At 36.3% G+C, this 15921-nt stretch overlaps 1 protein-coding gene and 2 long non-coding RNA genes across 3 annotated transcripts; 2 read left to right on the forward strand and 1 right to left on the reverse strand.

Moving 5' to 3' along the window:
* The first annotated feature begins 2716 nt into the window (after positions 1–2716).
* On the forward strand, positions 2717–5054 carry LOC147502644 (uncharacterized). The gene is made up of 3 exons (XR_015220032.1): positions 2717–2841; positions 4196–4532; positions 4681–5054. It is a non-coding gene; the product is annotated as an uncharacterized LOC147502644 (long non-coding RNA).
* Positions 5055–8433: 3379 nt separating this feature from the next.
* LOC147502645 (uncharacterized) lies at positions 8434–11078 on the reverse strand. Its single transcript, XR_015221772.1, has 2 exons — positions 10427–11078; positions 8434–9418 (listed from the first exon to the last, which is right to left on the reverse strand). It is a non-coding gene; the product is annotated as an uncharacterized LOC147502645 (long non-coding RNA).
* A 3754-nt stretch (positions 11079–14832) lies between these two features.
* On the forward strand, positions 14833–15396 carry LOC147502646 (uncharacterized). Its single transcript, XM_086604580.1, has one exon. The coding sequence runs from the start codon at positions 14833–14835 to the stop codon at positions 15394–15396; it is 564 nt and encodes a 187-aa protein (XP_086460706.1).
* The last annotated feature ends 525 nt before the right edge of the window (positions 15397–15921 follow it).

Consider the following 15921-nt stretch of genomic DNA (forward strand, 5'->3'; position numbering starts at 1 on the left):
TTTCTCATTAAATATTATCTGAGGTTAGTTTGATGCATTTGCATCCAGTTTTCGGTTCCCCATTAATTGTTCTTTGACATTACTTTCATTTTGTATTATATATGTTTTAAAATATTTGTCATTATTGCTTTGCCGTTATTTTTTTTTTTCATTTTCTATTATATATTTTGTGATGTTATTTTTTGTATAATTTAATTTTCCACATTAATTTGTTTTAGTTTGGTTATAGTGAGTGCTTCATAACCACAAAAAATTAGGTTTGAATTCATTTTGTAGGTGAAGTTTTATGTACGTACTTATTTTAAGTTAAATTAAGTTTTACTTTTTAGTGTTGAAAATTTATAAATTTAATTGGAATATGTCATAATTATTGTGATTTTTGGAATCCTTAACTATGAATAAATGTTTAAATCTCATTGTGGATGTCGCATCAAATCGAAAGGGTTTTAGGAAAATCGTTTTCGGTGGAAACTATTGTTTTTAGCAATTTAGTTTTTTGTCTCATATTTTTTTTTTTTGTAATTAGCTATATTGTTTAGGAAAAATTGGAGACTCTGTGAAACTCTAGATGAGATTATTTTTTCGTAATTAGTTATAGTATTTAGGAAAAGTTAGGGACTCTCTGAAATTTTAGATGAGATTGTTTTCTTATTTATATCCTATTTTTTTATAAGTAGTAATAGAGTTTAGAAAACACTGGAGTCTCTGCGAGTGTTCCAAAAAATAGATTGGTGAGGATGTAACTATAATATATATCTAAGGAATTGGAATATGTCGTAATTATTGTGGTCGTAATTGTGATTTTTTGAATTCTTAACTGAATAAATGTTTAAATCACACAGTGGATGACGCATCAAATCGAAAGGGTTTTAGAAAAATCGTTTTCGGTGGAAATTATTGTTTTTAACAATTTAATTTTTTGTTTCTTATTTTTTTTCGTAATTAGCTATATTGTTTAGAAAAAATTGGAAATTCTGTGAAACTCTAGATGGGATTAGGGGTGTCAAAATGGCCCTCAAACCCTTAGCCCGCCCGCCCCGACCCGGCCCATAGGCCGAAAAAGCCCTCAAAATGAGCCCCCTCACATTAAGGTGGGGCCGGGCCGAGCCCCACCCTCAAGCCTTTGAGGGGAGGGTAAGTCTAGACTTGAAACTTAAGCCCTCCCTTAAGCCCGGCCCTCATTAGGCCCTCAACATTTATTACATATATTTTAATAAAAAGATTTACAATATATTTCATTTTAACATTCATATGTTAAAAATCACTTAAAAAAGCGTTTATCTATTAAGTTTGCCAACCTTATAATTTCATTATAATATTTTATGAAATGAATTTAATTGATCTTAATTGACTAATACAACTTTAACAAGTTTTTTTAGTAGTTTGAAGGTTTAATTGTGAAGTGCATTCGATTTTATCATTTTTAACTAATGTTTTAAATTTATTTTGTAAATCAAATGTATAACATAAGTATCCGACCCCTGGCGTTTGGCCCTCAAGTCCGACCCTTGCCCCCTCGAGAGGGTTGGGTTGGAGTAAAGGCTTCGAGATTTAAGTATTGGCCCGACCCGACCCGGCCCTCGAAGTAAATGAGGGTAGGGCTGGCCCGGCCCTCAAAGCATGAGGGCTTCATTATTTGAGGGCCGGGGCATCCCGGCCCAACCCATTTGACACCACTAGATGGGATTGTTTTCTTATTTATATCATACTTTTTTATATTTAGTAATAGAGTTTATGAAGATATAACTATAATATATATCTAAAGATAAAGATAAATATTTGTTTCCTATTTTATCTTATATTTTTTCTTAATTAGCCATAATACGTGCATATTCTATAAATGCTTCTTCAATTGAATATGGTAGAACTATAATATATATATATATATATATATATATAAAGATTTCGGAAAATTAAGAGTCATCAAAATCTCTTCAAGTAAACGTAAATATATACCAAGGTTGTCTGCAAGGACTGTCATGTTACTGATATATGTGAGTAGAAAAAATCTTACACACGTGTCCGGTTGTGGCTCGGGCGTTCGGCAATTCCTATGCTAGAATTTATTATAGTACGTAATCTAGAAAATAAACGTATAGTCATGTGGTCCCTTTTGGATTATCTCATCCAAGTGGTAGAATGACTGGAATCTGGCTGCAGAAATTGACAGTGGGTCCATCTGACAATTCACAAAATTGTCAATTTATCATACCGTCAGATTCATGTTTCTTTAGTGTGTCTTCAAAAAAAAAAAAAAAAAAAAACTCAACTCTCATCTCTCCCACAACCAGGGCCCAAAATATCGCCGAGATATCCGATATCTCGCCGATATATCTCGGTAAATTGGTACACCGATATCGATTTTTCCGAGATATATCCACCGAATATTGAACCCCTTTTTTCGAGATATATGAGAATAAAGATTTCCGATATGAAAGTTTATATCGAGATAATCGATATTTCGAGATAATCGATATATATATCGGTTGACTTTTGACCAATTGTTAATAATTTAATATTGAAATTTCGAAATATCCTATATATCGTAAGATATATCGGTGAGAGATCTGAGATATCCGAGATATATCGGTGAGATATCCGATATTTTAGAAACTTTGGACTGGTCACCAAAAGAACCGAGATATCCGATATATCCGATATATATCGGTTTTTGAGTACACCGATATATTAACCGATATCGAAATTTTGGGCCTTGCCCACAACCACCGTGAACTCGAGATCTGGTAAATTCGTAAATGTAAATCACTTTCATGTGACAGGTAATCCAATAGAGTTATCTTCTCATTCAACACCTTCATCGAGAGAACTGAGGAACTGCAAGTGAGTAATCTTCTCCACATAAAATGCAATTAGTAGGGTGTTAATTATGGAACATCCATATTTTGCGTTTTGTATGTAAGTGAACTTAGAGCATCTCTAGGTAGGGCTGGGGTCATCGAGTCGAGCTATTCGTGAGTAATTCGAGCTCGGCTCATCGAAGGCTCGACTCAAACTCGTTCGCACAAAAGTATAAGTCGAGCTTGAGCTTAATTTAAAGCTCATTCTAGATAGTGAGTAGTTCGATTTCGAGTTCGAGTTCGAGTAGCTCGCGAGTTACTCGTGAGCTACTCGAGTTGAGCTCGAACTTGAGTAGCTCGCGAGCTATTCGTTTTATAAGCCCATACGTAGTATATAATTTATAATTTATACGACATTTTATACTTTATACCCAACTATAATTTACAATTTATACTAGTTTTAATGTTTTATATACATTTTTTTGAGTTTGAGCTCGAGTTCGAGTTCAAACGAGCATCTTGAACTTCGAAGTTGAACCTGAGCTCGAGCTCGAAGTGTAAAACTAGTTAAGCCGAGTTGAGCTCGAGCTATTAGTATAACTAGGCGAGTCGAGCTTGAGCTTCAATATTAAGCTCGAATGTGAGTTCGAGTCGAGCTTCTGCATGTGCGAGTCGAGCTCGAGTATAGCAAAACTCGACTCGGGTAGCTCGATGACTAGCCCTATCTCTAGCCGGTAGTATCACTTTCAAATTTGCTTCTACAACTCGGAATTTCGCGAAAAACCAACTCTAGGTAGAAGCAAATTCGGAGTTATCACCGGTTTAGCCGCATCTGTGGATGCAAATTTGTGATTTCGGATGAGGATGCAGTGGCGGTGCAACAGTGGTAATATCGCATGCCTACTCCTAATGTCGCTCCAAATTTTTTTTTGACTTTGACCAGCACATCACACCACCCTATTACTAACGTCGCGCGTCATTCCTACGTGCAACATTATCATTGTCGCGTGCTCCAACGGAAAAAAACTGGTCGGAATTTTACATCTATATATCTACACTCATTTCCTTATTCATTTTACATACATTCAACCCAAACATAACATAGAAATTGTGTTTTGATTTTGGAAATCTTGAAGGCCAACTACTTCGTCAATCATTTTGTTTTTCCGGAAGAGAATTTCAAACGGCACTTTCACATGATTTTTTTTTTATTCATTCACATTTTCAATGATATTCAAACTCATTTTAAGTACTTTCAGTCTAAATTTAGCAATACTGGTAAACCTGGGATAGATCATTTGACAAAAGTGACTTCAACTTTGCATATTCTTGGTTATGATACGGTGGCTGATCAAATTGACGATTAATTATACATTTTCGAGCAATCTTGAAACCAGGTGTTGAGACATTTCTGTGATGCAATTATCAAATTTTACGGTTCAGTCTACTTGCAAAGACCAAACATTGCAGACACAAAACACTTGCTTGCATATTCTGCCAAACATAGATGGTCGAGTATGTTGGGAAGCATTAATTGCATACATTGGGAATGACATAAGTGTCAAACTTGATGGCAAGGTGCTTACAGTGGTTGTTCTGAAAAATCAACTGTTATTCTCGAAGTTGTTGCAACCGAAGACCTGTGGATATGACATTCTTTCTTTGGGATGTCAGGGTCACACAATGATATCAACGTGTTAGATAACTCGCCGGTGTTTGAGCACGTGATCAATGGTACTTCCCCTGTTTATTTTGATGTAAATCATCATAGCTATAATATGGGTTATTATTTAGCTAATGGTTCTATCCTGACTATGCGACATTTATATAAACAATTTCAAAACATAATGCTCTAAAGACAAAGTGGTTTGCAACAATGCAGGAAGTTGCAAGGAAAGATATTGAAAGAGTTTTTGGGGTTTTGCAATCCAAATCTGGGATTTTGGCAAAAACTTACAAATTATGGCATATGGAGACAATGGGTACCGTTATCAGATCATGTATCATGCATATTGCACAATATGATAATCGAAGCTAAGAATAAAAATTATGAAATGAGGAGGTACATTCCTGATCCAGAAGGGCAACCACAGATCCCACTTATTTGAGAACATTACATTAAGGGGACTCTATGAGTTCAATCAAAGACTATGAATGATATACTTAAAAGCGATTTTGTCGAGCATCTATGGAGTATTATGGGTGACCGACGTTGAGTCAATTGTTATAATTTAATAGATGCATATTTCTTTTTAATCATCATTAAACAATGTTAATAAACTTCTTTGTTATTATATATATATATATATATATATATATATATATGTGGTAGGTTCCGTTTACAACACTTTTTATACAACATTTTATACAATACCCCCCACCGGACCCTTCAAGATGTTTTAAGGTCTAATATTTTGTAGATAAGATGTTCTCACCATGGATATGATCTCCACAAAAAATTGGGTCCTTTGAACATTTATAAGTTTGCCAAAAAAAAGTTACAAAATCGATATTTCTGGACCGTTGATAAAAATTCATAGGTTGAGAACAATATTTCTCATGATTAGGAATTTTCAAATGAGCTGAATTTTTGTGGAGATGATCTCCATGGTGTGGAGATCATATCTACAAGGAATCAAGGCTTAATTTATATTTTTAAGGGGTATTGTATAAAACGTTGTATAAAAAGTGTTGTAAACGGAACCTACCCATATATATATATATATACGGGCTGGCTACGTCGACATACTATTCTAATATACTATCTTGACATACCAATACAACCCTCAGATCAAACAAAATCTAACATCCATATATGTTTTTCTAATTAACAAACCAAACAAATAAAAGAAAAGGGGCGAAACGGACAATTCATTTTTCCGTGAAAGAAAACGTTCTTCTCTTTTGTTTCTTATTCTTTCTTCAAGTTGTTTTTTCTCCAAAAAAAAACTCGTTCTTCTTCATTCACGATTTTTTTCTCTAAGACACCAAAGAAAAAAACGAGCTGGTGGCATCTCTCTTGTTCCTATCTCAAACTTGTTCGTGCTCGTTCTCCTTCGCTCCACTTCTCCCTCTCTCTCAAATTTTTATTGGATTGAGATCGCATTAGTTCTCTCTCACTCCAATCTCTTGTTGTAAGAACAAAATTTAAAGTTTAGTGTTTTTTTCCCTTGAGTTTCTCTGTATTTAACTTTTGGTTTCAATTTTCAATGATTATAAACACTTGAAATCAATGTTCCAACGTCACTTGTAGCGTGTATATTGTGTTCGCTAGAAGTTTATATATCATTCTTCAACGTCAATGCACACAATGGTTTGTGAGTTCTTAAATAATATGGTGGCAAATGTTGTTTTCACTGAACTTACTGGAAATGCTTACCTTTACATGCCATTTACAAATTGTAGTGTTTTTGGATACGTAGAGTTTGTGGTGTTGGGGCAATGGTATTTCGGAAAATCATGTCATGAGGTAAATTTGTTTTATAAGAGTGTATGCAAGGTCGTGGCTCTGTTTGCTTTGGATGCACTATACATCTATCGCTAACTTGAATGAGCTTATATCTCCAGGGTATAAAGTTTCCTCATGGACCTAAGCATGGACAGAGAAACATACAATGTCAGTGTTTGCAACTAGCTTAATTTGTGCCTTTGCATTACACGTCCTGCTAGCACAACCATTTTAAAGAAACCAACCAGAAAAAATGATAAAAATGTGGAGGGAACTTTAATATTTTAATGAAACTTTGTAAAAAAAGTATAGCATTCCTCCTTGCATAGTAAATCTTGAACATTTGAAAGGTTATCGTAATTTCGTCCTCCACGCTTAAAATTACAATCTAGCATAGAAGAGGAATGGAGTTCTTCACCGAAAGCAAGTAGCAACTTTCTTGGAATCAATATCTTTCCATCCACCATCACTTGCATTGGTAATATCTTTTCCAACAATGTAACACCTGCAACATTGAGTCTCTACAACAGCAGATAGACGAGATTGAGTAGGAGTAACCCTGCCTAACAGTCAACTTTGCCACGTCGATTCTGTTCACCCAAAGCCTTCAAAAATAGGTTTCACTATCACAACAAACGCCCCATCGTTTTCATTCCCGCACTTGCTCAACATCTACACAAGCATCCCATCCCATCCCATAACTAATGTATACCCACAACTTTGATACATACCTTCCGAACATAGCTCTTCTCTTCTTCCCCGAATCAGTGCGAAGAACACACAAAAGAAATGGGCCAATCCAACTGGAGTCAAACCATGCGCAAGTTTTCTCAAGCTCCCTAAATTCCAAAAACGTTTTAGCAGGGGAAAGAATTGGAGGGAACATTTCATCAAACATCAGTACCAATTTTCCCAACTAAAAATATCATCATTTACGGAAAAAAAACAGTTAAAAAAAAATCTAGAATTCTGTCGTCCTTCAAATGGGATTCTCCATTAAATAGAAGCAAATGGGTTGGAATAGATGATTTTCGACATCAAAATTCCTAACTTTAATCTTTTTTTCTTTGAGAGATCTAATCTCCTTCTCCAACATATTTTTCGAGAGGAAACATCACATGGATTGACATTACACGATTGGTAAACCCCAACCCCCCACCCCACCTTTTTTTTTTGAGTATTTTGGTATAAAGAAAAGTTCTATTTCACTGATGTAGAAAAGGGAGTTTCTATTTTGTGATGAATGAAGATGAACAGGTTGTTATTCTTGCAAACAAATAGAAAATGACATTTTCGCCCCTTTTCTTTTATTTGTTTGGTTTGTTAATTAGAAAAACATATATGGACGTTAGATTTTATTTGATCTTAGGGTTGGTTGTCAAGATAGTATGTTAGAATATATATATATATATATATATATATATATATATATATATATATATATATATATATATATATATATAAATGACAGCCCATCTTAATAGCTCATTACGTCCATTCGATTATACTCGATCCAACGTCCAAATCTTGTACTAATTTCACAAAGCAAATATGAGAGGGTACAATAGTCATTTTATTTTTCTTTCACAAATTAGATTAGAAAATTGGGTCAAAACTGACGCCTCTTTCTTCTTCCTCATCCTCTTTTTCTCTTCTCACTACGGGGACACCCACCACCAAGTTTTTAGAGAAACCCACCACCACGTTTTTTCATGAAAACTCTGCCTGGAAACTCAATGGAACCGTTTAACCCACAATCAAATCTTAAGAATCAAAAGGAAAATATAATTAAAGTTAAATCCTTGAAACCCAACTCAATCAAGTTTGAAGAACTCATTTAAAAATTGATTACCTACTGCTAAATTTGCCAAATATAGTATCCAAAATGGTGAAAATGAACGGTATATAATTAGCCAAATTTTGTAAATTGTTAACTACATTTGGCAAGTTTGAATTTTTTGGATTTTTTTGATTATTTGTGACAATGTTTAGAATAGTTGGGAGATCATATCTACAAAAAATTAGCATAATCCAAAACTTATAAATGCCCTAACGATTTTGAGTTTGTTTTCGTGTTAAGATAAAATATATCCCTAGAACCCCTCCCTTACTCAAAATAGTAGATTCTTGAAAAACTAATTAGTGTTCTGTGTTCAAGTGAACCGAAGCAAATATATGGTGGTCAAATAGGGAAACTACGTTTGATATATCAATGATATATAGCTAACAAAATAACAACGAATTCCTTCTTACAGAAGGTTTCTAATATTGTATTAGAAACAAAAACAAACATTTGATCTCTATATATAAAGAGGACTCATGTCCAGATCTAAACACTCAATCAAGAAATCCAAAAACCTTTTCTTTATTTTCTTCCTCCAGCTGCCAGAGAGAGTTGTATTGTTATTCTAAAGAGTAACCTATTGAAGTGTATCTTAGTCTATTTCAGTCATTGAATCTTGTGAGTAGAGACGCCTGAAAGCGCATTGTTGCATACCATGATACCAAATCCTAAAATATATTAATATATATCTAATCAAGCTATTAAGGAGTTAAATATATTGGCCATATACACACCTTTCCAATATGTGTCATCTGTGGTGTAGCATCCCGATTTTTCAAACAATTGAATATTTAGATAAATGAGCTCAATCCAAATATTCAACCGTCTAATAAACCAAGACGTGAGTAGACTCGACTCACATGAGTCCAACTAGAACTAAAAGATAAAACACCCTTTGAACATCACGTTCAAAGAAATTTCGATAGAGTTTTCTTAGTATTTCCAATATTTCATAAATTTACAGCCTGTCCTAACCTGAAAATCAAATGACATACTTCCATTTAATATAAACCTCAACCATAAACCCAACTACTAAAAGATATTGATTCGTAGCACCGGCTACTTAACCATCTCGACAAATGTCAGTTAAATCAAGTAGCTGCAGCGCCCCGAAACCAATCTCTTACCCAATTATTGTCATAACTTCTAATTAATGAATTCATAACTAAAGACAATTAACATTATAACTAAATTATTACAAAACCACTTAAAGGGAATAAATTTTGAAACAAGAAAGAGCTAAAAGAACCGCCTTCGCCAATCAGAGTGCGCTTCACGTTAAATTGTTCTTAATTTGCCCGTACGCCTTTTCTTGTCTTATGGGAGCACCTGTGAAGATACTCCAACGCTCAATACGTAGTCAATATATAATAATCAACTTGAAATGAAATTGAAAACAAAAGATGAGGTTAACACATACCTTTAGCTGCTTAATACCACTTACTGTTTCCTTATTAAATCCTCATAAGAACATCGATTAACATAATCTTAAGAAAACGTTAGCATTCAATATAATTCATACTCACAAGATTTCTATCTTGTTTAACACGTAGGCAAATGAATTGTACTAGAATTAACCAGTAATAACATAACTTGAACAACCGATTTTCTTACTACAAGGGGTGGTGGTCTTCCTATGGAAGCGGCTGAGCCGGGTGGCTGCCTACGTACCCATTTAGGGATCAAGCCAATCGTAGTTCCCCTATTCGGGTAAGGATCTATGGGATGGATTAAGCCATTTCTGATAAGGAAGGCGGTATAGGTTCCTCACTCTTGTTCTAACCATGTAACGTCCCCTCACCGATTCTCAACCTTGAATCGGTATTCTACCTAGTATGTCACTTCACTTCTACTTATTTGAGGTTTTTCCCAAATTCTTGAGTAAACGCACCATATATATATTATTCAACATAGACAAAAGAAGTATTTAGCGCAAGAGAACCTATGATAATCGCATGTCATTAATATACTTATCTCAATACTATTCTAACAACCAATTAATTACGCAGGAAATAAAACAATAAGTTAATAAAATAGGCACGGATATATTAAAGCTCGTTGCGGCTTGTGGCAGCCTGACAATAGCCCGCAATGACTTAACATGGTTTGTAGCGGCCTATAACAAATTTAAGAACTAACAGACCCTTAGCCATAAAGCCGAAGTCCATACTAGATGAAATTTCATTTATATATGAAATTAGAGCATTATTTTTTCCTCTCCAAATTCATACTAACAGTAGAGCCAAAGAATCTAATAAGTACCTGAATAAGCATATTAATTAAAAGATAGAATATAAGTAAATGACAAGAAAATAATAAGGGAAGGAAAGTGACGACCTTATCTTTCCTTTTCTCTGTTTATTTTTGTCCAAGCTTAGCTAAATATCAAACATCCATCACCAATTTCCCCTGCAGCTTCTTCGATTCAAGCGATGGCATCCTCTTAAATTTCTTATTCTCACCCATCCCCTCTGGACACATGCTCTTTTGTCTGACGAAAGCAATCATGCTGTGCAAAAATACTGTGATTTCTCTCCATATGCCACCAAGGCTGATGAACCCAAGCAATGCACCGACGCGAAGACTGAAGCCGATAATAACACTGATCCAATTGATATCTATAATATCTATGCACTGACCCACTCCATATTTTCACGAACGCTCGCTCGACAGCCTCCTTTCGTTTCCCCACGAGAACGCATGATTTCTTGACAACCCCAGTTGCTCTACCTGATTTAGACATCTCTATTTCAGTACCAATGACTTTTCCACCTAAAATAATACACTAAAAAGGGATCCAAATTAGTGGGATTTGGTAGTGGTAGGACAATTTCTGTGGTTTGATCGCCGGTTTGGATGGCGAGATTTGGTGGTCGGTCAGGAAGGTTGTGAGAGTCGTGTTTTCAGAAAATGAGAGAGAGAAAACGTGGATAGTAAGAGTTCGATCTTTTTTTTTTTTTTTTTTTTTTTTCCGTCCTTATCCCCCCCTTTTCCTATTGGACCGTAGGAGCAAACCCAATATATATATGAACATTCCCATATAATAAAACAAACCCAATATACTATAGCAAGTCTAATAATTTAACCGGCCCAATTTAATAGAATATGCACATATATTTCTACCCAAGCCCACACAAAAGCCCAATACAACATACAAACCCAATATAAAAATAACCATCAAGAAAAAGCCCATAATCATCAAAGTCCACCAATACTAAACATTAAAACCTCGCCAATGATAAACTTAACCCCGCCAATGACCTAGTAATTAACCGATTCCATTTTAACGGTAACAAACAATAAATTTGCATTAACTTTGGAATTTACCGCGTCAAACACCCATACCAAAAATTGTAATTACTAGAATACTTAAATAAAACAGATACCAACACTCGTCACCCATATAAGTCTTCACCAATTATTCTATAGTAGCACTGAACTAACACGTAAAATGACCAGATTGTCCTTAGGTAAAATTCCGGGTCATTACATGTGGAATTCCGAGACTATTTGTAATACAGGGACTTCGATTAGGCAATTCATATCCTGGAAGGCTAGAACTCCGGATAGTGCTAAAAGTTGAAGCGTCTTCCTAGTTATATCGCGAGTCGTTTAGATAAACCTTTTAAAAAATTAGAAGGTCTTGTATATTTCGACGTGTGATTTGATCTAAATTCTGATTTTACAAGTTCGGAATAAGAAACTGTCATCCCATTCAATCGCTTGTGGATCTGACATGTCTCTCTTAGTAGGAGTAACCATAGTTCGGTTCAGAATTATCAAAATTTTGGAAATTTGAAAAATCAAAATTCACAATATTTCGACCCATGTCATATTTTGATTTCGACTAATTTCAAAATCATCAATATTTCAATCCTATGTTGTTTTTTCCATTTTTTTGAAAAACCAAAATATCTGACGTAATTCCGTTCGGAATCCTTAGATATATATATTATAGCTATACCCTCTTGGCTCTATTTTTTGGAGCCTTCATAGAAACTCCAACTTTTGTAAAATACTTTACATGATTACGGAAAACTATGAGAGAAAATTGGAAGTTTACTTATATTCCCAAAAAACCAAATATTATTACCGAAAAAAAAGGAGATATATATTATAGCTATACCTTCTTGGCTCTATTTTTTGGAGCCTTCATAGAGACTCCAACTTTTGTAATACACTTTGCCTGATTACGGAAAAATAGGAGAGAAAATTGGAAGTTTATGTATACTCCAAAAAAAACCAAATATTATTACCGAAAACAAAAGGAGATATATATTATAGCTATACCCTCTTGGCTCGATTTTTTGGAGCCTTCATAGAGTCTCCAACTTTTATAAAACACTTTGCCTAATTACGGGAAAATGGAAGAAAAAATTGGAAGTTTACGTATACTCCCAAAAAAACCAAACATTATTACCGAAAAAAAATGAGATATATATTATAGCAATATCCGCTCTATTTTTTGGAGCCTTCATAGATACTCCAACTTTTGTAAAACACTTTGCCTAATTAAGGGAAAATAGGTGAGAAAATTGGAAGTTTACATATGCTCCCAAAAAAACCAAACATTATTACCGAAAAAAAAGAGACAAATATAGAAAAACGCTATCACATGCTTTTTCTCATGTTTTTTCTTTTCTTCCATTCTAAACACTCAAATGTAATTAAGAAAATAAAATTATACTTGTATATTCTATAAAATATATTTGCTCAACTAACAACTTGATTCTCTAACTGTTCACGAGATGTAATTCTTGCCAACTGTTCAATGTTGCTACCATGGTATGGTCAAGGCACGTTAATGGAAACACAATATTTTTTCAAATCCCACGGTATAGCACTTAAGATCTCTCATCTCTCTAAAAGCCTAATCATAAATAACATTTGAGATATCTCTAAAAGCCTCAAGACTAATGCATTTCCATTTCCAATGTGATTAAATATTGTAAACCACAAAAAAGCCTAACGGAAACCTTCTAATTTGGACTTATGCTTTTATTGTAACATATATAATTTTGTCTCTTTGATGATATATACTGTGGTGGTCATATTCATGACCTAAGAGGTTAGTGGTGACAAGGGGACCGGATGCGGTATAATACGGGGGAACATGCTGCATGGGATCAGATCCGCGATATCCTAACCGTTTTGGAACCGACACGAGACGTGGAAAGAGGGAGCGGAATCCTAACTGCAAGGTAACTGCCGCGACACTTGGAGAGAGAAGAGACACTAGATGAAAGGGAGATCGACGAACATGAAGAAAGGGGAGGTTAGGAAAGAAAAAAGAGATAAAGAAGAGAGAGAGAGAGAGAGAGAGAGAGAGAGAGAGAGAGAGAGAGAGAGAGAGAGAGGTAATCTTATAGGTTGTAATATCAGAGTATACATTTTGGCGCAGTTTGTGGGGAACAGTAAGAAAATTGTCACTGTAACGAAAAGAGGAGTATGAAGACCTAAGAAAGTAGCGGTTAGAGAGGCGGTCGAGAAAATAAAGAGCACTCAGATGGAAGAGGTAAGAGAGGAAGAAATATCAAACGTGGCGGAAGACGCTACCAGACTTCTTCAGGAGGAGATAGTTAGGCTAAGCAATTAGAATGACAAGTTGAGGAAGGAGAGGGAGACTACACGTGGTGAAACGGAGCAGGGGGATCCTCAAGGCAGCGAAGTGGAGGGGGAGAATGAGGAGTACCCGCCACCGGACGCAGAACCAACGACGGGCTTCACTTTGGAGGTAGACAGGCTATGATTGAGAAAGATAGGGAATTGAACCGTAGCGAAAGCGAAAAAGAGCTTAACCGTAGGCCGCAAAGGAGGTTGCGAGCCTCAATAAAAATCCGCTGGCAGATTCGATATGGAATTCGGAAGTGCCTAAGAGGTTCTCCCAGCCCAGATTTGAGAGATATGATGGGAAGGGAGATCCTACTGATCATTTGCACCATTTTCAGCAACAGATGCCGTTATGGCAGGATAGTAAGTATGATGGACTCCGCTGCATGATGTTCCCCGCCAGTTTTAAGGGGGGAGCATCTGATTGGTATTACCGGTTGGCTTCGCAGAGCATCAAGGGGTTTGAAGAGCTGGAGGGCGCTTTCGTTAACCACTTCATACACCAGGAAAGAAGAGTGGTTGATATCGTGACTATGTTCAACATTAAACAAAGGTCCGCAGAATCGTTAAGGGAGTTTTTGTGCAGATTCAAGGAGGAGACACTGAGAGTGGAAAATCTAGAGGAACATACAGCGGTCATAGCCTTCCAGCACGGCTTGAGGTCGGGAACTAGAGTTCATGAGTCGGTTTCCAAAATCGAAATCACTACTTTGCACGCTCTGTACCCGAAAGTAGAAAAATACATACGATATGAGGATATAATACAAAGGACTGCGAATGAACATAAGAAATCAGGGAAGGCAGTGCAGGCAGTCGACGGAGATGACCGAAAGGGTAAAGATAAGATAGAAGAAAGAGAGAGAGGATAGTACAGAAGAGAAAACCGAGGTCCAGAGAGGACTGGGGATCGAAATAGAAGGGATATCCAAGAGAGGAAGCCGTACTGCGAAATAGAACAGACTCCTTTCAACAGGCCCTTAGAGGAAATCTTGCCTTTAATTAAGGGGCAACAATTTTATGAGGGTCCGCGGAGTACACCAGGTGAGATAGAGGGGAAACCATTCTGCGCGTATCATCAAATCAGGAATCATGCTACTAATGAATGTTATGTTTTGAAGTGGTTAGTGGAGAGAATGATTGAAAAGGGGATGCTCAGGGAGTTTGTCGCGGAGGTTCGTCAGGCAGAGAGAGTGCCGACGCCGGCTAGAATTTTAGGTACTATCAATGTCATATTTAGTAGAGAAATCCTGGGAAGGAATGCACACAGAGACAAGTTAAGAAAGATAACGAGTTTACAACAGGTGAATAAGGTGGTGAGCACACCGCGACTAGTTAGTGGAACCGCGATGGGAGAGGAAAGCATAATGTTCACCCCAAAAGACTTGGAGTCAGTAATTTCACCGCATGAGGACGCATTGGTGATTACTATAGCGATGGGTAATTATCTGGTAAAGAAGGTGTTGATAGACTGCGGCAGTTCAGTGGATTTGCTATTTAAAGGGGCCATGGAGGAGATGAACATCGGTAGAGATCAGTTAAAAACTCCTCAAACCAATTTATATGGGTTCAACGGCAGTATGACAGAGCCCATGGGGGAATTGGTGTTACCAGTAACAGCAAGTCCAACGACTGTATTCACTCGGTTTATGGTGGTGGACACTAGTTCCCAATATAATGCAATTATAGGAAGAAGATAGATCCACGAAATGAAGGTCATTCCATCAACATTTTACCAGGTGATCCACTTCCCCACTAATGGGGAGACGTATGAAATAAAGGGGGATCAAGTGGCCGCGCAGAACATCCATCTGGTAACTATAAAGGGAATGGTCCGAGGAAAGCAAGGAGAGGGGTCATCACATGAACAAGATTCAGCATAGCAATTACAGGAGGTAGCGATAACATAAGTTTAGGAGCCTCCGTTGGGACCAAAAACTTTGGATGAGATTAAAGTAGTGAACCTGGGGGTGGGAGATGGGAAAAGTTTACATCAGTTGGGTCTGACTTGCCGGAGGAATGGAAAAGTAAGCTAGTGTAGTTTTTGGCAGAAAATACAGATATATATGCATGGGTGATTGAGGATATCACGGGTTTAGACCTAGAATATGCCTGTCATCACTTGCATATGAATAAAGATGCTAAGCCGATAAGGCAAAAGATGAGAAGTGTAAGACCTAAGTACGCGGAGGGGATTCACGAAGAGGTTATACGACTAAAGGGGG

This window comes from Coptis chinensis, chromosome 4 (genome assembly GCF_015680905.1).
Source record: "Coptis chinensis isolate HL-2020 chromosome 4, ASM1568090v1, whole genome shotgun sequence".
Lineage (NCBI taxonomy): Eukaryota > Viridiplantae > Streptophyta > Magnoliopsida > Ranunculales > Ranunculaceae > Coptis > Coptis chinensis.

Coding starts and splice junctions, on each gene's coding strand:
- LOC147502646 (XM_086604580.1), top strand. CDS start 14,833: ATGATTGAAAAGGGGATGCTCAGGGAGTTTGTCGCGGAGGTTCGTCAG.